Consider the following 22,305-nt stretch of genomic DNA (forward strand, 5'->3'; position numbering starts at 1 on the left):
AAAAAAAAAAAGAGGAAAAAAAATACAAATGCAGTAGGTGCTTTTGGCCCAGTTTGGGGTGTCTAAATTACATTTCTCAATGAATGAAATCAGCTCCTAGGTTAGCCAGCCTCTTGCCCCCATGTGTCTTTAGCACTGACTGCTCTTGAGTCATTGGTCTCGTCTAACAACATATGAGCACACCACTGGTGAACTTCCAGGAAATAAGTGTTGACTAATACTTTCTAATAAAATATAGTGGTATAATACTATAAAATGCAGACAACCATCATTCTAAGTGCAAACCTTAAGAAAAACTTTGTTTTCAGTTAGGAAATGATTGAATCTGCCCCAAATCAGGTAAGCAATCCACAGCTGCTATTAATCAAAGAATTAAGTTTCCCTTGACTTTCTTGACTTCAAACATAAAACAAGAATAATCTGAAAGATGAAGGGAATTCTGCAATCTAACATTCAAATACATCACACTCCATAAGTTCACCAAATTACTTTTCAGGATGCTGTACATCTCCAGCACACCAAGAACCTTTTTGCAGAGGCAAGTAGCCCAGCTAGAGTACAGCTCTGGTAGCTGGTGGGGATTGAACAGAGAAAAACAAAAACAAAACAAAACAAAAACAAAACAAAACAAAAAAACTGCCAAGCACACAAATACTAAATGAGTCCTTGTTCTTTACAAGTCTGGCTTCCCTAAATGCAAATGAAAAGTTATTGGAATTGAAACTATTCAGAGTGTCACAGGTGTGACCACAGGGCATGTTCATCTGAAGACTAAGTAGATTTATTGGAACTGCAACATGTTAGTTTTGGAGTCCTGAATACACACACACACACCACTTCCCACCCCCACACCATTTCTTCCTTTCTGATTGTTAATCTTTTCTTTCAAGTTGGTTCAGAAAGTTTATATTTCTCATCTAATCGTGTAAGATGCTTCATAAAAGTAAGAATAAATAGAGTGCCACAGTCTTTTTTTGGCTGGAAAAAAAAACAAAAACCACAGCTTTTAAAGGAACCTAATAACTATTTCTTTTTTCTTTTCAACAAGGAAGAGTTGGGGCTTTGCATCTTCACAGCAGTTCTTATTTCTAAGAACAATAGGAAATTTAAAGAACCCCAGGATTGCCTGAAGTCATGCAATATGGTTTTGTTCTATTTTTGACTTTGGAAAATGGGAATTTGCCCTCAAATCTAGTAAATCTGAGATCAGTGTTTTGTAATGTTTGCGTTGGTTCTTTGGTTCTTGCAGCCAGTTTTACTGTTGGTTGCCTGGAATTTCAGCGCTGCTTTAGAATGCCAACTGCTGCTGTCTTTGTTTTTTTGATGGTCCATTCTAGATGGTGGTAGAGTTACTGTAGTTGTTTTTCTGTTTATGCCAATTCTATTCCCAACCTGTGCTATCAGAAGAGCACAGCAGGACAAAAATTCTTATTTTGTCTTGCCTCCAGCATGATCCTCCTTTCAACTTTTCTTTACAGCTGTGTGAAAAGGAAATAGATTCCTTTGGCTGTCTTGCTTGAAAGGCTGGAGCACCTTGACATATTGGTACGATGATATGGGAAGTTCACGGTGTTCGGAGATCATCTTTCTCCCACAGGTGTTAGCAGAGGAATGCTTATGCTGTGTCCTGAGCTGTTGGAAACTGCCATACCTCCATTTACAACTGTAGGATCAGGCCATGGTGTGAAAACCAATGCAAGAGACATTTTAAAAAGACATGAACATTGGGATTTATTTGTGAATATCAATATTAATATTAAATTAAGTAAAAATGAAAAAGGGAAGAAATTAGTGTGAAAGAGCAATAGAACTGCAAGAAATAAACAAAACATTAGTTTTTAATTGTGTTGTGCATTTTCTAATTCCCTTTTCTAATCCAGTATAAGCAGCTGGCTTGTGACAATATATTCCCAAAAGAATATGCAATTTTCCTCTCACAAACCAAATTGCATCCATCGTGGCAGTGTTAGTGCCTTGTTGGCTATCAGATATAGACTTTAACTCCTGAAAACAAATGGATCTTTCTTTCCTCTTCTCTGCACCCTGGAAAGCCCAAATTCCCATTAAGGTAAGAATTTTTTATAGTGCTGAATTGTCTATTACAGGATTTACTGTGATTTAGAGTTGATAAAAAGACATTCAGATACTTCTGTTGCCATTTTAAGACAGTATCAGATTTTCTGCAGTGTACCCCAGCTAGGGCAGAGAGAGATATCAAAGGACAAAAAGTAGATAAAAGTTACTCTTGCTGGTTGTAACTCACTGCACATTGAGGCTGACTTATGCTACAGCAATGGGACTTGAACACTTTCTTTGGTAAGGAGGCTTCCCAACGTAGAACCCTGCCTTTGGGTGTCATTCAATAGCACTACTAGTTGTCAGGCTGGGATTTAATGCTGATATGGTGTTGTACCTCAGGCTTTGTTTCAATGGAGCACTGCCCTCCAAGGGTTAGGATACACTGGTAGAAGCAAATGGTATATTAACAGCAGGCTGTCTTTTCTTCTGACCCAAAGGTGATGTTGTAAGAGTTGCAAAGCAGTAATGACTTATAGGTGGAGCTAAGGCTCTTTACAATCTATTTATCTGTCTATCTACTGGTTTATTTTTGTGAGTGCTGGAGTCAACCAAGACCTCCTCTCTCAAACAAGCTGCCTGTGATAGTGTGTCCAAGATGATTTCTTCTTGTAAAAATCACAAAGGAAATATGTAGGGAGACAAAACAAAACACACAAAACCTTGTTTCCAAGTCTTTGCAGTAATAAGAGACTCTCTGCTTGCAAAGCTGTGAAGCTTTTGCGGACCACATTTGTAGAACTTGACTTTCATTTTCAACAGCCAGGGGCCATGTATGCATAGATGGATGCTGCTCAGTCTGTTGGCCAGAGGACCGGGCACTTCCTAATTGGCAACTGGCGACACAACAGCCCGGTTGTGCCCACAGGAATAAGACTCTGTTACTGCTCCAAGTTAGGTACTTTTAGACTGCTGTAATCCCTGGAAGTCCATGGTTCAGTTACTCGCATCAGTTCTGAAAACCCTGAGGTGAACGCGCTCTGCACAGGTGCTCGTCAGCCGCATGTAAAAAATTATATTTTCAGTTGTCCTCTCTGCTGCAAGTCCAGAACTGTGTGAGTCAGGAACAAGGTGATGGAAGGCATTGCTCAGAACTGTATTGCATGCCACAGAAACAGCTTTATTTGAGATGACTTTGGGATTTGTTTTCCTTCATATTGTCCTCGTAGTTGCCTGCAGCATGCTTTGGAAAGCTATGTGGGTGTAAAAGAGCATAGGCTCACTGATTCTTCTACTGGTTTTCACCAAAATGAAGGTTTTACCTGAGGAAAGTCAGACTCAGTACTGCTTGTTCAGTTTTCATATTTAAATTTACACTGATGCAGTGCACAGTTAGCAGCAGTTACACGAATTTACATTTTCAAGGCAGAGGGTTTTCTCAGTGCTAAATCTGGTCTTTATATCCAGCTCTTTCAAGTGCATTAGTATTGCAGTGTTACATGGCAGTATTCACTTACCTAATTTTAGAGTGGGCTATTTTAAGAGTAATCTGATGTATTCATTTATGTCATACAGAGTGAATGTTATAAAGATGCACTATTCTTATCGCAGCTGCCCATTATTATTTATCTTGTCTATGCGTTGTCCCAGTTGAGGTCAGGGTGCTGTGCTAGATAAACTCCATTCGAGCATTGAGAACAAAACTGGTTGGGCTGGTGCCACAGGGGAAGGAGGGGATTCTTAGATACAGACTGAAGACTTAATCGACAGAATGAATTTGATAGTAATCAGTAGTTGTGCCTGTGACTAGTTAAAGCTGTTATGTGACTGTTATTTCTGAATCCTACTACCAGATTAATTTACAAGTTTGTACTTTCTTTTCTAATCTCAGTTCCAAACCCTGTTTGTGCTTGAAATGATACCTTTGCAGTAGGTATGCCCATTCAGAGGGTTTCCTAAATATTATTTCCTTGACCCAAATCTGCAGAACAGGCAATTAGTTTTGTTTACCTCCAATTAGCCATGTAACAGTGATAATTATGTTTGTATTGGGTTCTGGACCTTTAAAAAGATACATTACTTGAGGGTCTGATTTCATAGGGTAGTGAATGTTATCACCCCTGGAAATACTTTATTCTTCCCTTGCCATTTTGTCACATTTTTGGATCTCCTGGGGAAGCAATCCATGCCAAACCCTCTGTGGCCTTTCTTTGCTCTAAGAAGTTCCCAATCCATGTGCTGACCACAGAAGTTCTTCAGACTTAGGAGGAAAACAACATCAGTTATTTTAGCTACGGACACTTCTGTCTAATTTGAGGGTTTTACTCTCTTGCTTTAGTTCTTTGTTTTCTGTCCAATCTGACCTAGGTTCTATTGGTAAATTCATTAGATCCCTCTACATCAATCTGTCCACTTCTACTTTCTTCTCCTAATCCAATTCATGCTATGGTTTCTTCTTCCCTGTGTTCAAGAAGTTGCAGTATTTCCTGTGACAGATGATTACTGTTTCAAGAGAATTCCCCTCACCTTTTGTCAAAAGTTGAATAACCTTTGTCTGTCACCTGAGTTATCCTTTAGTATGTACTCTGGCAGGGTACCCTACTAATTGTATTGAACAGAGCATTCTAACAAGCAGTAATGCTTGCTCAGTGCTACGGTGTCCCTGTTAAGCAGCAGCTGAACGCCCTATATTTTAGGCTGATGTAGGTCAATGCTAAGCTCCGTAAAGGCATGTCCTCCCAGGGGGTTGTGTGCCAGAGGGATGGAAGGGAATAACCAGCACTAACCAAAACTTTGCTCAGCACTGGGCAGCCTACACACTGCTTGCTAATCTTTGGTTTATGTAAATCAAAAGCAGCTCAATGGACAGAAAGGGATTTAATGTCATGAAATTTTTTGAACCGATACATCATACCCTACGTATCCAATTACATGATAGTAATAAATAGCATAAAGGAAACTACAGACTTGATCCTTTCCGTTTCGTGTTTCCTTTATACAGGTGGAATGTGATCTGTTCTTCATGGCTGGTGTTAATGTCTGTATTTGGGAATATCAAACCACAGACACAAAATATCTCCCTGCATTTAGTATAAAAAGCAGCAAGTGTTCTGTGTCTACAGTTATATATCACAATGCAGTGACTAAAGACCCGTGCAGTCTGAAATGCTTGTGAGCTTGGCCAGAGGCTTTGAGGCTGCAGCTTCACTGTAGAGAAACTACAAGTTCCTACAGTTACTGTAGGGTTTTGGTGAGAAATACATTTCCCTGAAAATAAGTAAATATATAAATAAATTAAGCTCTTCAACTTCATAGCTCAGAGCAAGATTAATTAAGAGGAAAAAATGCTTGATATATCTGCTCTTCATAGGATTAATGAATAATAAAGGATTTTTTCCCACATCTACAGCTAAAGGTTCTGAGTATCTGTGCACGTCATGCCTACGTGTCTCTGTCTACTTCCAGCTCTCCTGGCTGCATTGCCCTTTTGATGCCTGTAACAAATCTGTTGGTTTTCCATGTTCTCCCGGGTTTGGACTTTTATTTGTGTTTAAACTGTGTATGGGCTCTGAATGAATTGAGATAAAGATTAATAAAAACAAAGTCTGCCACTTCCTTTATGGCAAGCTGTCCCTAATTTTCAGATGGAGAAACTGAAAACTAGAGAAGTTGTGTGGTCTAGAACATGAAACAGCTTAATAATTATTTAAGCATTTTCCTAGGCCAAAAGAGTCTTAAATGTTCTTTTTCTACTGATGGATCATTTCAAATGTGTTTAAAAACAAAACAACAACAAAAAACCTCATCAGTGTGTTAAATGAAACTTTGTCCTTTAATGGAATATTTGGAAATTTAATTCAAGTAGATGAGTTCGGTTTTTATCATCGTACATCCATCTGTAAAGGCTTCTCACTAGCATTTTTTTTGAGGATGGAATGTTACCATAAATCAGCTTTTATCTTTTTTTTTTTTTTTAGAGTGATTTTTTTAAAAATAAATTGAAGACTTTAATGCTAGAAGTGGTTTGGTTTCTATTTAAATATTCTGAAAGTCTCTTATAAAGGCAGATACAAACTGCACTAAATGTTCCTTATTACTCACACATGCACTGTCCCTGTGAAAAACATCATACATCAGAGGTAGCAGTGATTCTTCAGATATGCCCGGTGACAAGCCACTGTAAAGCTAGTCTTTCCTAAAAATGTCAATGTCAACTTTATTTGCCAAAACATGTTTTCTTCTTTCAAGCTGCCAGTTGTTGTTTCAAAATAAATGGAATCTAAAAATCTCATTATTTTTATTGTTTAAAGCCAGCACTGGGTGCAGCTCTGGGGGTCAGGAGGTAACAATACTAATTTACCCTTGTGCTTCTGCACTTAGGATATTTAATCTCTTATGACTTTGACATGATGACTGGCTGTGTTTCTTAATTTTGTTGTAAAGATTTTGCTGGAGGGCCATGCATCTTTTGATAATGTGTATGAAGTCACAGACAAATAAGTAAATGAATATTGTATGAGGCTCTCTTCCTACAAGTGGATCAGCCGGGCAAATACTTGCAGAAGTCCACAAGCCTGTATACTTCATTGCAGAAGTGGGACTGTGATGATGACGGCCAAAGATGAACTTAAAAAAATCTTTCTAACTCTTCTAAGCCACAGCTTTTTTGATGAGCTCTCAGTTGGATCGGACAGGGAGCAATGTTGTTCCAGATATGGCTGTACCTCTCTGGGGTCTGCGGGCTATTTTAATGCCAATGGAGAACAGCCAACAGTGCAACAAGAGAGATGTTACCTGAGAAAGCCTTTCTTTTTGATGGTATTTTAGTAAATAGACTCCTATTTAAAAGGACGGCTATATTAAAAAACACACCTTTATATATAAACTTGATCTGGGCAGTATTTTCTCCTAAGATAATATTTGATGGAATACTGATAGCAAAGCTGACTGCAAATTCTGTTACCATACGGTTGACTGAGTAAGAGTAGGATGGAAATGAGACAAATGGATTCCAAGGGGGAACCACAGATGGAAGTGCATATCTGTCAGCTGACACATAGACCCAGAGATTGATCTGTTTCTGGGATTAGGAGCCCCGTTGATGCATCATTGTTATAAAACAATACTGTCAAAGAGCAGTGTCTGCTTCAAAGGCTGTACAGAGTATGAGGTTAGAGATGGTGACTGAAGCAGAAGAGGGAACAAAGGGAACCATTGGAGAATATTGGCCACCACAAAAAGCAGAAGTCTCAGTATGCAAACAGTGCACTCTTTAGGAAGGATTTTGTAACTTTTCTGGCAAAAGGAATAAGTAAAGATGGATTTCAAGGAGTATAATGAGGTAATTACCGTATCTGTAATAACTGGATATTTAATTACGTTTATACGTCTATTACACATTTATATGCTTTACTAGAGCTCTCATAAATATAGAAGCTGTCCTTGAAAACTTCTCAGACTCATTTCTAGCACGTGAGTCTTTCTCTGTCTCTGTTTTATCGCGTCTGAAATTTCTTACAGGAAGTGATGATGGTTACCAAAACCATCGCTCTGCAACCTGCCATTCCCAGGCAGCAGCTGTCGAGCAGGTCCCCACCACTGTCCCTTTCTGAGGCATACACACACTGAGCCTTTCTGCCATTTGGTGGTGAAAGGGTCCTATAGCAATTTTTTCTGTTGTTGTGTGGAGTAAATCTAACACCATGCAAATAATCCTTTATTATGATGAATGGTGATAATCCCACTTTAGCAAACAAGCACCTATTCTGAAATTACTGTAGGAGATAACAGAAAGTGGATGCAGTTGGGCTGCACAAAAGTAGGAACTGAACTCATTCTTATTAAAATCAGTGAGAACTGTAATGTTTACAAATTAGAGCTTTGTGAAAAGTAAGCACGTGGGTTGAATATTTTAGTCTAGACAGTTATTTCTATTCTGTTTTTACAATGGCAGGTTAATTTTTTTTTTAGTGCATGTTTAGATAATTGTTGGGTTTTATCTGCATGGTATTTACTACAGTGTGGTCATCAGCACGATATCACAAACATGAAAGCAGCAGATCTGCCTGCAATTGTGCTGGGCATAAATGCTCTCTGCAGAGTCAACCTGCAGTTTTAGTACTACAGCAGGGATATATGGGTATTGCATTTTCTTATCAGAGCGACAGGCACTAGATCACAGCGTAGTCTGCACCTTTGAAGAACTGCTTCATGTACAAGTGGGAATTGCTGCAGTTTTAGAAGGAAGCATCCAAAAATTCCATTTCAGGAACCTCTGTGTAACCGTAATTTGTTAAGTGAAATAGTGATGAGGCTAATACTGCCAAAATATACATATACACATATAATTTCTGAAATAAATGCTCAAATTTTAAGGCATCTCATTGGATTTCAAACCATCTTCAAGATGAATTAATATCCAGCACTTCCAGGCTAATCCTGTGAATACTTAGTCCCTGCATTGTGCATAATGCTTTGAGTGGGTCTGCTGGTTATGAATGAAAAGTTTTTGCATGCAGTAATTGGGACCCCAGTAATAAAAGCTTATGGCATCAAGTCTGTAATTATTGTAGTTTAAAGGTCATTTTTACTAAAGTAAACACATTCATCTTGTTTGAAACCATAGCACCAGCACATTGTGTTGTCATTCTGTTCTAAGTAAAGTAGACATTGATTATATTCAGGGCTGTTCAGTCATCATACACCTTTACTTTCTGAGCCAACACTAAATGTTCCCAGTGTAGTATCACCACACAGAAATCCCTTAAGGCTTTTAGGCTTACAGCCTTTTTAATGCAGTGAGATGGATACCAGGTTGGGGATTCCTTTATTTGCCTTAACTTGGATGCACCACTTTTATGCTAGCGATAATAAGCATTTGGTCAAACGTGAACATGCTCCAAAGCCTCTGCATCAATATGGACAGAGTGGTAGCCTGCAGTCTTAGGGACCTGGCAGTGTCTTGTAGCAAGAGGAATTGTTTGGCTTTTGGCCTTCTCATGCCACTATAGCAGCTTGTTATCTTCTCCAGTGCTGCAACAGAAAAGGTAATAGTCCAGTTGGAAACATGTCAAATGTAAGACAGTTGAGGCTGCCTTATTTATTTCTCTCCAAACTTGCTAACTAATTGTTCAGAAAAAAATAATGAAATCCTTGTTCAAATCTTATTTCAGAATCTGTTGTAACTATGATAAGAAGGAGGCTGCACAAATAAGAGATTGCAATTATTCAATGTGTCACAATACCCTTTCACAACAGGATGAGGGTTTCAGTTCTTGTTGATATATTCAATATTGTTTTCTTCTAGATAAATACTACTAAAAACATAAAATACATAAAATATTAGTCTATAGTAAAACTCTAGATGGTTGGTTAGTAAATTCAGTTGAGATTTCATTAGGAAAATGGTAGGTGATGCATGAATAACTGCAGCTAGAATCCGCAGTTGCAGATCATCACTGACAATATTTTGCCTGTTTTTTTTTGTTTTGTTTTAATTTTAGAGCTAGCATTCAAGTATTGTAAGCTTCAAAGTATTCCTTCTACATATTATTCATTCTTGCAAAAGTTTCGTGTTATGCAGTAGAATTATCACAAAGGATCTTCTCTTTAGATATGTTAAATTAGTCTTGCTGTGTCCTTTTGGAGAAGTGAGTGGGAATGATTTAATTATTATAAACTTAAATATATATATATATATTGTTTTCAACATAAACTTTTTAAATTTCAAAAACTTCTAAGCAACTATTCAGTCACTTTCTCTTCTTCTTGTTTTCCCCCAAGAGTAAGATCTTACTTATTTCATTTCATCAGCAAGCTGTTTCCTTTATCACCTTCCGGAGATTCTAAAACTGAAATTCAATGGAAAACACCTCATAAAAGAACTGAAATTATATAACTTGATTATCTGAGTATGTACCCACCATACCTGGAACTGTACAACAGAAGAGGCATGGTAATTCCAGGGTTCTGCTATATGTATGGTACTTTGTGGGAGAATCTGATATGGTGGTCTTTTATAACTTTTTCTGCCCACTTTTGGGGGGAAAATTGAACTTGGAAAATGTCTAGATGATGATGATTGTCTTGGCCATATCCAACTGCTGCACAATCTACAGTTTTTACTAGCTGGTAAAATAAAATTTATAATCTAGTTCCCCTGGTTGAGGTTTTCCCTAGCTTTAAATGAACTAGGGGTCAGACTGACCTGGTGTCTGTTACCATGACTAGTTCTCTGGTGGGCTCTACAGATAAGACTATGATGGCAAGACAGATGCTTTACTAAAGATTATTTTCAAAATCTTTTAGTTCATTGCTGCTTAAAGTGAAATTTACCGTCTATGACCACAGTAGCTAAGCACAGCAGGATTTTAAATGCAGAAGCAACTGAAGTTTTCTTTTGTATCAACATCTTCACACCAAGTTGACATGTTCTGCAGTAACCAAGAATCAACAGATGCACTTTTTTTTTTTTTTAAATATGCTGTTGTTATAATTTATTATTAGTCTTAGCTACTTGACAGTTCAATAGCAGCTCAAGAGTGTCCCAAGGCAATAAACCATCTTCATTACAGGAGGTGCCTCTGACAGACAGCTATTTTAGAATGTGGATTGGGTTTGTGTTGTTTTTTTTTTTTTTTGCATTTGGTTGGTTGGTTTTTAGAATTTTTCCCTCTGGCTACTTAACATAATCTTCATCTTTGGCCATCTGTCCCTCATCCAGGTGCTCATTCTGTCTGAGAACAGTGATAGCAGAGAGACAGCAATGAGTGTGATCGGCTAGAGACTGTCATTGGAGTACACAGTATCTTGATGTTTCTTTCTAGCAGCTTCCTATTCATCTTGGTTGATATGAGTGAAAACATGAGCCCTATGGAGACGAATAGGAGTAAAAATCAATGAGAGAGAGTAATAGCCTACTGGAGAGAGAGCTGGATTTGCAATTTGGAATGGGATCCCGGCTTTGCCTCTGGCTTGTTCCATTGATTTGGGGCAAAGTTACCACTGCCTTTCCATGTTCCCCATTTGTAAGATAGGTCAGCACTCAGAGCTGATTGGTATGTTTTTAAGAAGAGCATTTTCATTGAAATCCAAATGTTGCATATATTGATTTTGATCTAGTTTTCTTCTGGCAATACAGGCCTTTCTGAGTGAGGAGAAATTGGAACCTGACCCTTTTGGGCAGGAAACAGTGGTTTCAGCTGAAATATTTTTCTGTGAAAATATTTCAAAGCTTTTTGGGTTTGTTCCAATGCAAAAATAAAATATGTTTTCTGACCTTGAAAGTTTTCCAGAAACACTTCTACTGTCCTTCAGTCAGTTCTAATAGTATGTCATTTGTAAATTTTTTTTGAGATCTTTGAGTGAACAGTGATCTATAAGAATTATTATTTGAATGGTGTGAGGTAAGGTTGCAGTCATGTAAGTGTATTCTGATAGTCTTCTCTGCATGCTGTAGAGTCAGTTTAAGCTGACCATTTAAGAACATCTGCTTAGTAAAAGGGAGTAATTGTCATACCTAAGTCACATCATGAATAAAATCATGTCTTTGAAAGAGCCCATTTAAAACTCGTAGTGTTGTGAAAGCAAACATCAAAACTGGTAAAGTCTCAGTGGTAGCAGACGGTGGTTTTCAGCTCTTGTGTCTGAATCTGGACTGGACAGCTTGTGAACTTGGAGTTTGTAATGGAAACAGTAATGTAACAGATTCTTAACCATATCAAGACCAGCAGGTGTTGCTATAATATATTAAATGCAGTGGAGACATCTAATAAGCTGCACTTGAACGTTAGTTCGATAAGTTTTCTTAAATCAAAAAGGTATTTTTATAGGAAAACATAATGCTATGAAAGCCTTTCCATAAGAATACTAAAGTAATCGAAACACTGGAAAATTGCAGGTTCGGGGCTGCTTCTGCTGAGCTGACTGAGAGTTTTAGTACTGCTTCAGTGAGAGAGCAGCTGACCCTGCATTTAGGTATTGAGACTTCCGTGTGTTTAAGAGTAAAATACTGTTGAAAGTAACCAGTCCTGTAGAGTTTTCTGTAGAGATATACTTCTTGGTGAGAAATAATGCTGCAGAAACCTGTGGCATCTTTTGCCACAGATTAGATTATGATGAAGTTCTAGTATAAGCTTGTTTTGCTGCTGTTGATCTTCACAGTGCACAGGGTTCCTGAGTGAGCCTAAAACACTAAGGGGAGAATTTCTCCAAGGCAGAAACACGATAGGTCTCATGTCTCTTCAGACTGCACCCTCAGTGCCTTGCAGAGGCTGTACAACTGGATGGTCAGAAGCAGGGCATTGGTGGAGAGTCTGCACTGCTGGAAATCCTGAGCAGGCCTTTCCAGGATACAGTAAATTCAGTGAGGCTCCTAACTTTTGCTGGGTTTTGAGCATGGCAGCTCCTGAAATCAAGAAGGAAGGATGAAAGGGAGGAAAAAAACAAAACAACCAACCAACACTCCCCCTCCCCTTCCTCCCCCCCGCCCCCCCCCCCAGCAAAAACAAACAGCCAGAATTACATTATGATTTGCAACCCTCTTAGAAGGATGTTACACAGGGAGGAACGCTCTGTGGGAATGAATGTAGAAACTGCCAGCTTGAAAGGGCTCAACTGCCTTGTGTCTACGGGTGGCTAGCTTATTGATCTTGGTAGATCTTCAGCAGCTGCTGGCTGTGTAACAGGAAGGGCCTGAGCTGCTTGTCTCCACTTGTAGATGCTTGGCAAGAACTTCTCCTGCATGTGGAAGAGGTCCCAGCCATCTCACTCCCAGGCAGGAGCACCGGCCAACATTCCTGCTCATGGTGCATGAGCAGCTCTCCCAGTAGCTGGGAGCACGTGAACTTGTCTCAGTTCATTTCGAGCTGTGAGGTGGGGGCATCGTGTCACCGCAGGGTTTGCAGCAGAGCCAAGGAGGGTCTCTTTACCCCATCCTTTTCCAGGAGCTGCCCGTAGTGGGGCTTGGCTGCCCTCTGGGTGGGCGAAGTAGAGAAAATGGCCACGGGTGACTTCCTTGGGCGAAAAGCCCGCAGCAGGCCCTTCACCCTCGCTGGGGGGTGGAAGCGGGTCGGGGGTGGGGGGAGCGAGCCGGGGGAGTTGCAGCCCCGGCACGGCGGCTCCGCCGTGTGCATATAGATGAGCTGCCCGGAGCACGTCACTGCGCACCGGCGCTCTGCGTTTGGGGCGGCGGAGAGCGAGGGCGGGCGAGCGAGAGCCGCTGCCGCCGCCTCCGGAGGAGGAGGAGGAGGAAGAAGAAGAGGCGGCGGCTCGGCAGGCAGCAGCCGCTCGGCTCCGCGGCCCCCCCGATGCCGCCCAGCCCGCAGCGGCGCGGCCCCCGCGGGGCGAAGGCGGCGGGCGCCGGCGGGCGGGGAGCGGCGCCGTGGTGCTGAAGGACAGCTCCGAGCCGCTCCGAGCCGCTCCGCTCCGACCCGCTCCGCTCCGACCCGCACCGCTCCGCGCCCCGGCCGCGCCCCGGCGCCGGGTGGCCGCGCCTTGATGTGCCCCCCGCCGCCCCCGCGGCTCCCATGGCGGTGGCACGGAAAATCAAAACTTTGTTGACGGTGAACATCTTGGTCTTCGTGGGCATCATCCTCTTCTCCGTCTACTGCAGGATCCAGGATCGCTCCCAGGAGCTGGTGCAGATCGTCCGGAGCGCGGAGCGCCGGGCCAGGAGTCGCGGGGCCAAGGTGGGCAGCCTGGCGGACAGGGAGGCCATCCTGCAGCGCCTGGACCACCTGGAGGAGGTGGTCTACAACCAGCTCAATGGTACGCGGGGTCCCGCCGTGTCCCTGGGGAACGCACCCCAAGCACCCGCCGGCAGGGGAGGGAAGCCCGGTGTCCGTGGCTGAAGGCAAAAGGAAAAGGGGTAACAGTGGGGTTTTGATGGAGGAATGTGTGGAGCCAAACTCTTGGTCCAAAGTCAGCACTTTTTAGACAGACACAAAGTTAAGGAGGCTGCAGAGTTCGTGGGTTTAATGGCTGGTGGGAGTCCCCACAAACTGTACCAGGTTTTATGTTTTACCCAAATATATTAACTCTGCATGGGCAGGTGTTTGTATCGTGCATTCGTTTATAGTTGGAAGTTACATGCTTTGTCTCTGAATTACTTTAAAAACGTTCTGCTAAGTTCTTACACTGTGTACTTTTAATGGTCTATTTAAGCATAGCACCCATATGTTTCTTTAATGACTGCCATTTAAATTTGATATTATCTTTGGCGAGGAGGGGAAGCATCCACCACTTATTTTTATTACATGCAGTTTTAATTCACTAGCCTTGAAAAATCTTGGTGGGTAAGCAAAGAGCCCTTCTACGTTAGTTAGAACAGGCTAAGCCATGCAAGTTGCTGTCGGACAAATTACATTTCATAGAGAAACTAATTCTTCAAAACAAGTGTATTTTTATTTCCATAGATTCATAAAGTTCTAAATGCAGAACGTCAAAGAAATAAGTATGTGATTAAATACATCAGTGCTTTGGACAAGAAGAAGCTGAAGGAGTAAACTTTTACAAGAGATTTTAATATAAATGTAACATTTAGTGTCTAGTACCAAATAAAACTTGCAGTGTAAATATATTTAAGTATACCAAATGTGCTTCTAGGCTGCTTGTGAAAATCTTACTCATAACATTGATTTAACAAAGGCTACTGCAGTCTTGGAATGCAGACAAATAGAAGGGTTAGTATAAAGTATATTTCCTATTACTACTTTCTGAATGACCATGTAAATCCAAGTAGGTTAGACTGTTATGGGAATATGCAGTCTGAGCCAGCGAGTGTCACAGAGCGGGCATCCCCTTACATGCTTCCATATGCACACGCCTGAGAATAGAAAGAGAAGGAGGACAGGAATGCGAAGTGTGCATGTTTGTCACAAAAATAAGTATCCGTAAATTAGAGGGAAAGTGTCACCAGCTGTGTTTCCTAATGATAATTTGGAGAAGTTCTGAAGAATGTAGGACTTAAGAGGGAAATCCTCCTCCCAAATTCAACGTAGCAATAGAGTTCCCAGACTAAATTAGCTCAGTCCCCAGGCTATATCTATCATAGCTCAACTGAATGATTGCATTTTTTTCCTTTCCCTGAATTACTTTGTTCCTGGTGGAGTTCATAAGTGAGACTTTGGGTGGATTTTACTAGCTCTGGGTTCATCTAAGCTCAGCATCCCCTGGAGAATCAGCAGGAGTCCTTAATGTCCTAGGCAGGCACCATTGCACGTAATGACTCTGGCTTCCCAGTAAACAGGAAGTTCTCCTGAAAGTATGTCTGTTTCAGTGGCTTTTTTCTTTTTTGTCTTTAATCTGGTTTGTTGGGTATGGAAATTCACAGTGCAATTACTTTAATTAAACTGTTATGTTGCTCCTTCAGGTCATAATAAACACTGAAGGCAGTTTCTTTTTCTTGAAAGTTCTTATAAGGGGAAAATACAGAAAGTTTTTTGAGCTGAACTATTCGAATTTCCTATCCCTTTCACTTCAACCTCTCTCTGACATGGTTGTTTGTTTGTTTTTATTACACTGCAGTACATTAATGCAGATAAATTATTTGGTCATCACTGTGAAAATATAGTTTTGCCAGTTTCTTCTTTTTATTTTAATTTTTTTTCTGCATTTTGTGGCAACAACCCACCCCCAAATTCCTAAAAAAAATAGTAGCTAATCCACTTAAGTCATCCGAGTTGGATCACTGTAAGGGAAATCAGAATCAAACATCTGTGTTTGGGTTTACCTCACTGGTGTTCCTTTTTTAATATCATGACTCATTGCTTAATGGGCATGATGCTGCTCTGGCAACATTGAGATTCAAGGGAGCCTGTCTGTGACAGTGCTTTACTGTGTCTTACGGAACTGGTGTTGCACAAGCACTCTGCTCTAGAGCTGTGCAGTTCCATCCTCGTGTCAAGCAAGGTTCCTCAGATAATATCCTGTAGAGTTCTTCATCACAAGGTTAGAGAGCCATTTGATGCCTTATTGGTTGTTATTTCTTAATGAGGTAGGACAAAGTCACTTTTACAGGGAGAAAGAGATATGGGTAGACAGATTTTGTTCATAAGAAATATGAATTCCTTGCATACACTGAACTCATACAAGCACCAGGAGCTTGTGCCCGGCCCAATGTTGCTGTTACAACAGCTATCCTATTTGCAGTTCCAGTTTTCTGCTCTCGGTTCTTTTGAGCTCTTCAGTCTTAGTGTTTTTTTTTTTATTTAGTTTTGCTCTCCTCTTTGGATAATTCCTGAACTGGTAAGACCTTACCTGGACTTTTTCCAGGGACTCTGCTGAAGATCCAGAGAAACACTTCTGTGAGAAACCAGCCCTGTAACTGCAGAAATACCGAATTTTGTTTCTATCACTTATTTGTTTTCTTGGAATCAAAGAAACATTATTTGAAAGCACATTTTCTGCAAGGAAAAACAAACACATGCAGTAACATTGGAAGTGTATCAGGAGGCAACCTAAAACTGATCACTAGAGAACTCATTAACTTTTCAGCCTGAATAAACTGAATAAAAATGGCGCGTACAATGCTGGTGGAGGTGTGTGTAGAAAACAGAGGACCATACGTGAAAGGCAGTAGAAAACTGGTCCTTACAATTATCTTTGGCAAAACAAGAATTTTTAGAAAGGAGTGAATGAGAATTGCCGTGAATCCCTGCAGAGTCACGCAGACATACACCCAAACAATAGTTTTCACTTGGCTCGTGCTTTGGTTTTCTATCAAGTTAGAAAAATCATATTTTGAAAGCTTTCTTTATACTCAGCTGCTGCTGTTTTGGCAGAAGTAAATGGCTGGAGCATGCAAAGGGAAAGGAAAGCAGTGAAATGCATCTGGAATTTCCTTGGTGAGACTTTACATAATCTGTTAGTATTTGGCTTTCGGTATCACATTTATTTTGAAAAACCGAGTTATTCTAGCTATAGTTCTTCGATCTGTATCTCCTTTCATTTTTGCTATGTTATTTCTACTAATGAGTATCATTTATTGTCAGTCAACAGAGAACTAAAGCCAGACAGACTTAGTAATGATTCTTGGAATGGCATGACACCTTGGTATTTTGTTCCTTTGACTTTGTTTTTTTCCATGGGGAAAAAAAATCAAAAGGTTTAATTGGCTGTTGTTTATTTTTTCCCCTGATAGGTTATGCATCTGAGTCTGTTGCTAATGATTTACCATAGAGGATAAAGAATTTTTGATGCCTCAACTACATCATAACCTTTCATGCCAAAAGCAATTGAAGGGTCAGACTACAATTTCACTGTAATTGCCTTTTTCCCTTTTCACTGTCTCTTTCCAGTAATACACAACAATCAATACCGCATGTAATTAGATTTCATTCAATCTGCAAAGATTAAGAGAGTTTTCATCTTCTCATTACGTATGCTCACATCATGTCTTCCTACCCTCATCTTCTACATTAGACCTCTTTAACCTGTTCTGTTGCAGATGTGGGGGGATAAGTTTGGAGAATTCCCTTGAATTTGACAGATTATCATTCTCTACACATCATAATTTGATTTTGCTCTCTTTGGGAAGATTAAATACAACAGCAATTTCCAGTTTGATAAAGGGGTTTTATACTGCATATGCATTTCATTGAGGAGGCTGAGAAAAAAATAAAATAAAAATGGACAATTCACATAATTGCAGCATACAGGCTTAAAATGATGGAAATAGCAGGTCCTAGGTGCAGAGGACTGATTCATGCAGACTATGACTCCTGATTTTTAGAGTGTACTGAAAGCAAAGTGATTGCATTTAAAATTCAGCCTGGCAATCTGCATACTTAAAAGGTACAGTAGTATTTTTAAAAAGACAGTTTATTCTTTATAGGCTGGAGTCTGGTTGAAAACGTTTCCAAATTTCCATATTGAAAGTAAGGGTTGGGAAGAGGCTGAAAATGAATTATGTGAATGTCCACATCAGATTTGTCAAAAAGAAGCTTTTACAGCTGGCAACTTTCAGTTGAAGAGCAATTCTTTTGCAGAAAAGACGCGAAGCTGTGTGTGCATGGGGGAAGATTAAGTGTGATTGCCAGCCTTGCATTAATGAAAGGGCACCTTTTCTTACCCACACACAGGTTCTCATGTTATAAGTATTTCATTTGATTATGATCCTATGATAATATGCATCTGACAAAATTAGCACATAATTATTCCTACAAAGCAGCAACTTATTTATGGGGATTCTCCCAGCCATGTACTCTCCTTGTACTGGTGAGAGACTTCTTCATATGCTCCCTTTTCCTTTTCCTTTTCCTTTTCCTTTTCCTTTTCCTTTTCCTTTTCCTTTTCCTTTTCCTTTTCCTTTTCCTTTTCCTTTTCCTTTTCCTTTTCCTTTTCCTTTTCCTTTTCCTTTTCCTTTTCCTAAGATTGGACCCAGCAAAGGCAGGAATATAGAGTATCTATCACGGCTCTTTTTTTTTTTTATTATTATTATTATTTTAAGTTAGGCTGCAGTTTATCTGTTTCCCACACAGCACACAACAAGTGTTCTTGCTTGTTCTGGATCAATTTCTCAGGGTGAGGTAACCCAGCATTGCCACAGGCCTGACCTTCTGTATTGAAAAGTGATGGTCAAGCCCAAAACACTAATTTCAATTTCACATTGGCTTTGGCTGTATTAGTCTTGATTTATGTAGCTGAGGGAACTCATAATCAGTGATTTCAGGAAGGCCAAGAATTTCTTGCCCAAAATAAGGTAAGAAAATATCATGATTTGCAATTTGGATAGCCCCTATGAAAATAAAATGTAACATTAAAAACAGTATTACTCCATTTAGGCACATTAGGAAAAAAATGTCTAAACGTTTGGTAGAAAGAAGATGTAAATTTATTTTGTTAAATGGGCAAAATTGCATTCAACTCTTCAAAATATAGACAGATATAAAAAATGTACCTCCAGTCCAGCAGCACATGAGCGATTGTAAGTCTCTCCCTGTACTCTGTTTTGTGTACTGGCAACTATTTCTTATGTAATGTTTCTGCTTTTTGCTATTTTATTTGGGAAGAAAGCTTATTTTGTCAGAAAAATCTCGTGGTAATTGTATCATTGATTCATTTATTTGTGTAGAACTTGAATCATTTCTGCTAGATAGGATAAAAGCAATGTTTACAGGGGTGGAAGGAAAATCTTTGGCTGATGTGGTGGTTGTGTTGCCTTATGGAAGATATTCCAGTTCAGTTTATTTCAATTTCTGGAGTTGGAAAAGCAAATATGGGGCTGTCACGCAGTGCAGTGCTGCAGTGTGCTTGTGGCACACGCTTAACCAACAGACGAGTTTAGAGAATTAGAAAAACTGGCTTTAACTTTGATAATGGGAGGTGGAGTTGGTTTTGTTTTTTATTTGTTTTCTTACTTTTTAAAGTAAGTAATGGCTGGTAGCAGCTAAACCAAGAGCATCATTTAAAAATGCAGTTCCAGGCACTGAGTGTATGGCTGTTCTCCAAGGAAATAATAAGATTTATGAAAGGAAGGAAAAGAAATGAGTCATGTTTAACAAATCTTCCTTTTATTAATGCCCCTCTCTAACCTTACTAATGGGTACTCAGTCTGTCCTTCTTTCTCAGTATTCTTGGCATGCTTTTTTATTATTGTTATTATTTGTGGGGTTTCACTTGCTAGTAATTTCCATTACTTATTTTAAACTAACAAACCAAAAGGGAAAAAAGAAAATGAGAAAAGAGAGGCTCTGATGTTCTGGATAACAGGAAGGAAGGAAGACAATGACAGCAGAGCAGCTTCCAACCTTGTTGTAGTCCTATTGATCAAAACTGTCCTCTGAAATAAGAGAATTTCCGCTTCTGAGAATGAAAACCAGACAGAGATCCTCCCACTGACCACAAGTCATCTTCTCCTGAGAGCACAGAGCTAATGCAGCAAGGGCTTAATTTGATGTGTAGATGACTTCTGTCTGGTTTTCCTATAAACCTATATTGCCATGAAAATGGTTGTGAATATCTGAAATTCACATAAGTAATGGGCAAAACCCATTTCAAGGACAGGATGGCAGACACAAGCAGATTAAAGGTTGTATTTCTGCCGTATAATTTTTATGCTTTCTGGTATCCTGAAATGTTCAGGTTTCCCAGACAGTTTTGGGGATGTGCTGTAGCTCCACAACACTTTCTGGTTACTCAGCAAGTCCCATAGGCCATAAAAAGAGTTACGTGGAGCAGGGCTGTCTCCTGAGCCAAGATTTGTTTGATTTATAGAACAGAAAAGAGTCATCAGAGAGCATTGTGACACATGTTGGTCTCAGGTCCTCAGGTTACTTTGAGTTTAATGCAGAGTAGTGCAGTTAGGGATGAACTAGGGATAGTTATGTAATTTCTTTCTCAATCTAATCTTCTAGGCCTCTGAGTACTTACTTGTAAACTCTCCAGTGCACTAAAGAGTATGGAGTTTTACCCCATGAAGATATCTTCAAAATCTTAGTAGATTTCATCTTTTCAGTGTTGGCTTATCTATAATTTATGTTGTATCTTTCATTCCTGACACTATCTGCACTGATAGCATGCAAGTGTGTGATGAAGACATGGATAATCTCTACTTCTTCCCTGGCCTTGCTTTTTGAACTCTGAAGCAGTAGGAAAAGGCCCTTCAGTTGCATCAGCAGGAACAGGCTGTAGATGTCTGAGGAGGCGGTATGTCAGAGCTGAGTTCTGCTTTCTTCTCCCTCGATTTGATGTTACTCTCCCACAATGAGGAAATATGGGCTTGAGTTTTTGTCATTCTTTGAACTAGCTTTTTATTTCACCCGGTTTAGCTTACTTGGTTTCCCAGGATCATCCAGAGGAGCTCTTACAGGAGCTTCCTACCCCTCTTACTGCATCTCTCAGGCCCTTTCATTTCTGAATGATTGTATGTGTGTTTGTTTACGCCATCTTGCTGAAACGTGTGTTGAAAGAGCTGTTTTAGTGACTACAGATGGGTAGGTTGGTCTTTGGAGTAAAAGGAAGAACGGATGACCTTGGGGTGACGTTAACCTGCTTGCTGACTGCCATCAGGCTCAGCTACTCTGTGAGCTTTCTGCCCAGTCTTGCAAAGCTGTATGGCAAAGCAGATGTGGCTCTCTGCCTCTCCCTTTATTTCACCTGGCTGACTTGTTCTGAGGGATCTGCTGTCAAGGAAAGGATGAGCCCGAGACCATGAATGGGTTTGTATTCTCAGTGCATGGAGCCCTCCTTAGTGAAACACTGCGGCAGAATAGGCCCCATTCTGTGAATCTCTGACAAATGGCAGCAAGTGAATACACGGTGTTCTTCAAGCACGTCCTTCATTTCTGGCCTTGGAGGAGAGTCCAAGGGCAGCTGCGGGGTGGACAGCTGAGGAGAGAATAGACCTGATTCTGCTTTGTCATTGTCAGCAGTGTGTGGACACAGTTTTCTAGGGGTCTGAAGAGATGTCTGAGTAAACAAGCTGAATGTCTTTAGGAATGGTGAGGCCATAGATTTCTGAGTATTTTAAGCCTTGCACCACCTTCTCTACAGCCATTTTCTAAAAGCCCTTTCATTTGCCACCAGTCTGATTTATACTTTTAATACTTGAACTGTAATTTGCATGTCATCCTCGGAGAATGGGCAATTATTAAGAAAACTAAACCAAGGAAAAGGATAGGTTTTTGAAACAGCTTCTCTATCTAAGCATCACAACTTTAGAAATGGTTCTGTCAGGCAGAGGTATTTGGTGCCAGAGCGTGGCAGGAGAAAGTAGCCTATTGCACAGCATCATTTGGAAATCACATCCAAAAACCAAGCTCAGTCAATAAAAGATGCCCAAAATATGTAGGAACATGTTGAGCCTCTGGGATTCTTTATTGAATTTGCTTCAATCTTAACCTCCTGGGTTAAATGTTAAAGCAAATGCAAAAGTGGAAAGCAAGTGCCGTAGTGCCAGTGTCTCTCTTGGGTTGAATACCTGCTGCAAAATAGTGCTCTCTCTGGGTGGAGAGCAGATCCTTACTGCAAGCACACAGCTCAGACCCCAGAGGATGGCACTTAGGAGTTATCCTCAATGCATTAGAGCACTTTGGGCTGCATCAGAAACTTGTGCAAGGTCACAGAGTCTCTAATTCCTGTTTCCCACAGCCCAGAGTAGCACCATAGCCGAGGTACTATGATACTGTCCCCAAAACAGAAGGGGTTTTGTTGCACAGGTGCTCGTTGTTTGGAAGGTACCCACCATGGCAGCTGAAATGCCCTCTCCTGCAATACTGGAGGCTTGCATCTCATTTCATCTCTGTGGCATTTTTGGTAGGGTGACAGGGTTAATTGGTTGGTTTTCAATTG

General features: G+C 40.3%; 1 protein-coding gene and 1 long non-coding RNA gene across 20 annotated transcripts in view; both read left to right on the forward strand.

Annotated features, from left to right (window-relative positions):
* GALNT9 (polypeptide N-acetylgalactosaminyltransferase 9) overlaps nucleotides 1-22,305 on the forward strand; it is a 428,403-nt gene that overhangs the window by 269,638 nt on the left and 136,460 nt on the right. The window contains exon 4 of one of the 15 annotated variants that reach the window (XM_068653703.1): nucleotides 13,628-13,782. The exons of 11 other annotated variants lie outside the window; for them this stretch is intronic. Coding sequence is in view for 1 of the 4 variants with exons in the window: in XM_068653691.1 (XP_068509792.1) it covers nucleotides 13,542-13,782 (241 nt within the window). In the remaining 3 variants the exon portion in view is untranslated. Of the gene's footprint in view, nucleotides 1-13,231; nucleotides 13,783-22,305 lie in introns of those variants that run through there. 3 more of the 15 variants (XM_068653704.1, XM_068653691.1, XM_068653706.1) reach the window with 3 other exon arrangements.
* The window catches only part of LOC137841129 (uncharacterized), a 357,202-nt gene that overhangs the window by 100,222 nt on the left and 234,675 nt on the right, over nucleotides 1-22,305 (forward strand). The gene's annotated exons all lie outside the window — the stretch shown is intronic.

This window comes from Anas acuta, chromosome 17, assembly GCF_963932015.1.
Source record: "Anas acuta chromosome 17, bAnaAcu1.1, whole genome shotgun sequence".
Classification (NCBI taxonomy): Eukaryota; Metazoa; Chordata; class Aves; order Anseriformes; family Anatidae; genus Anas; species Anas acuta.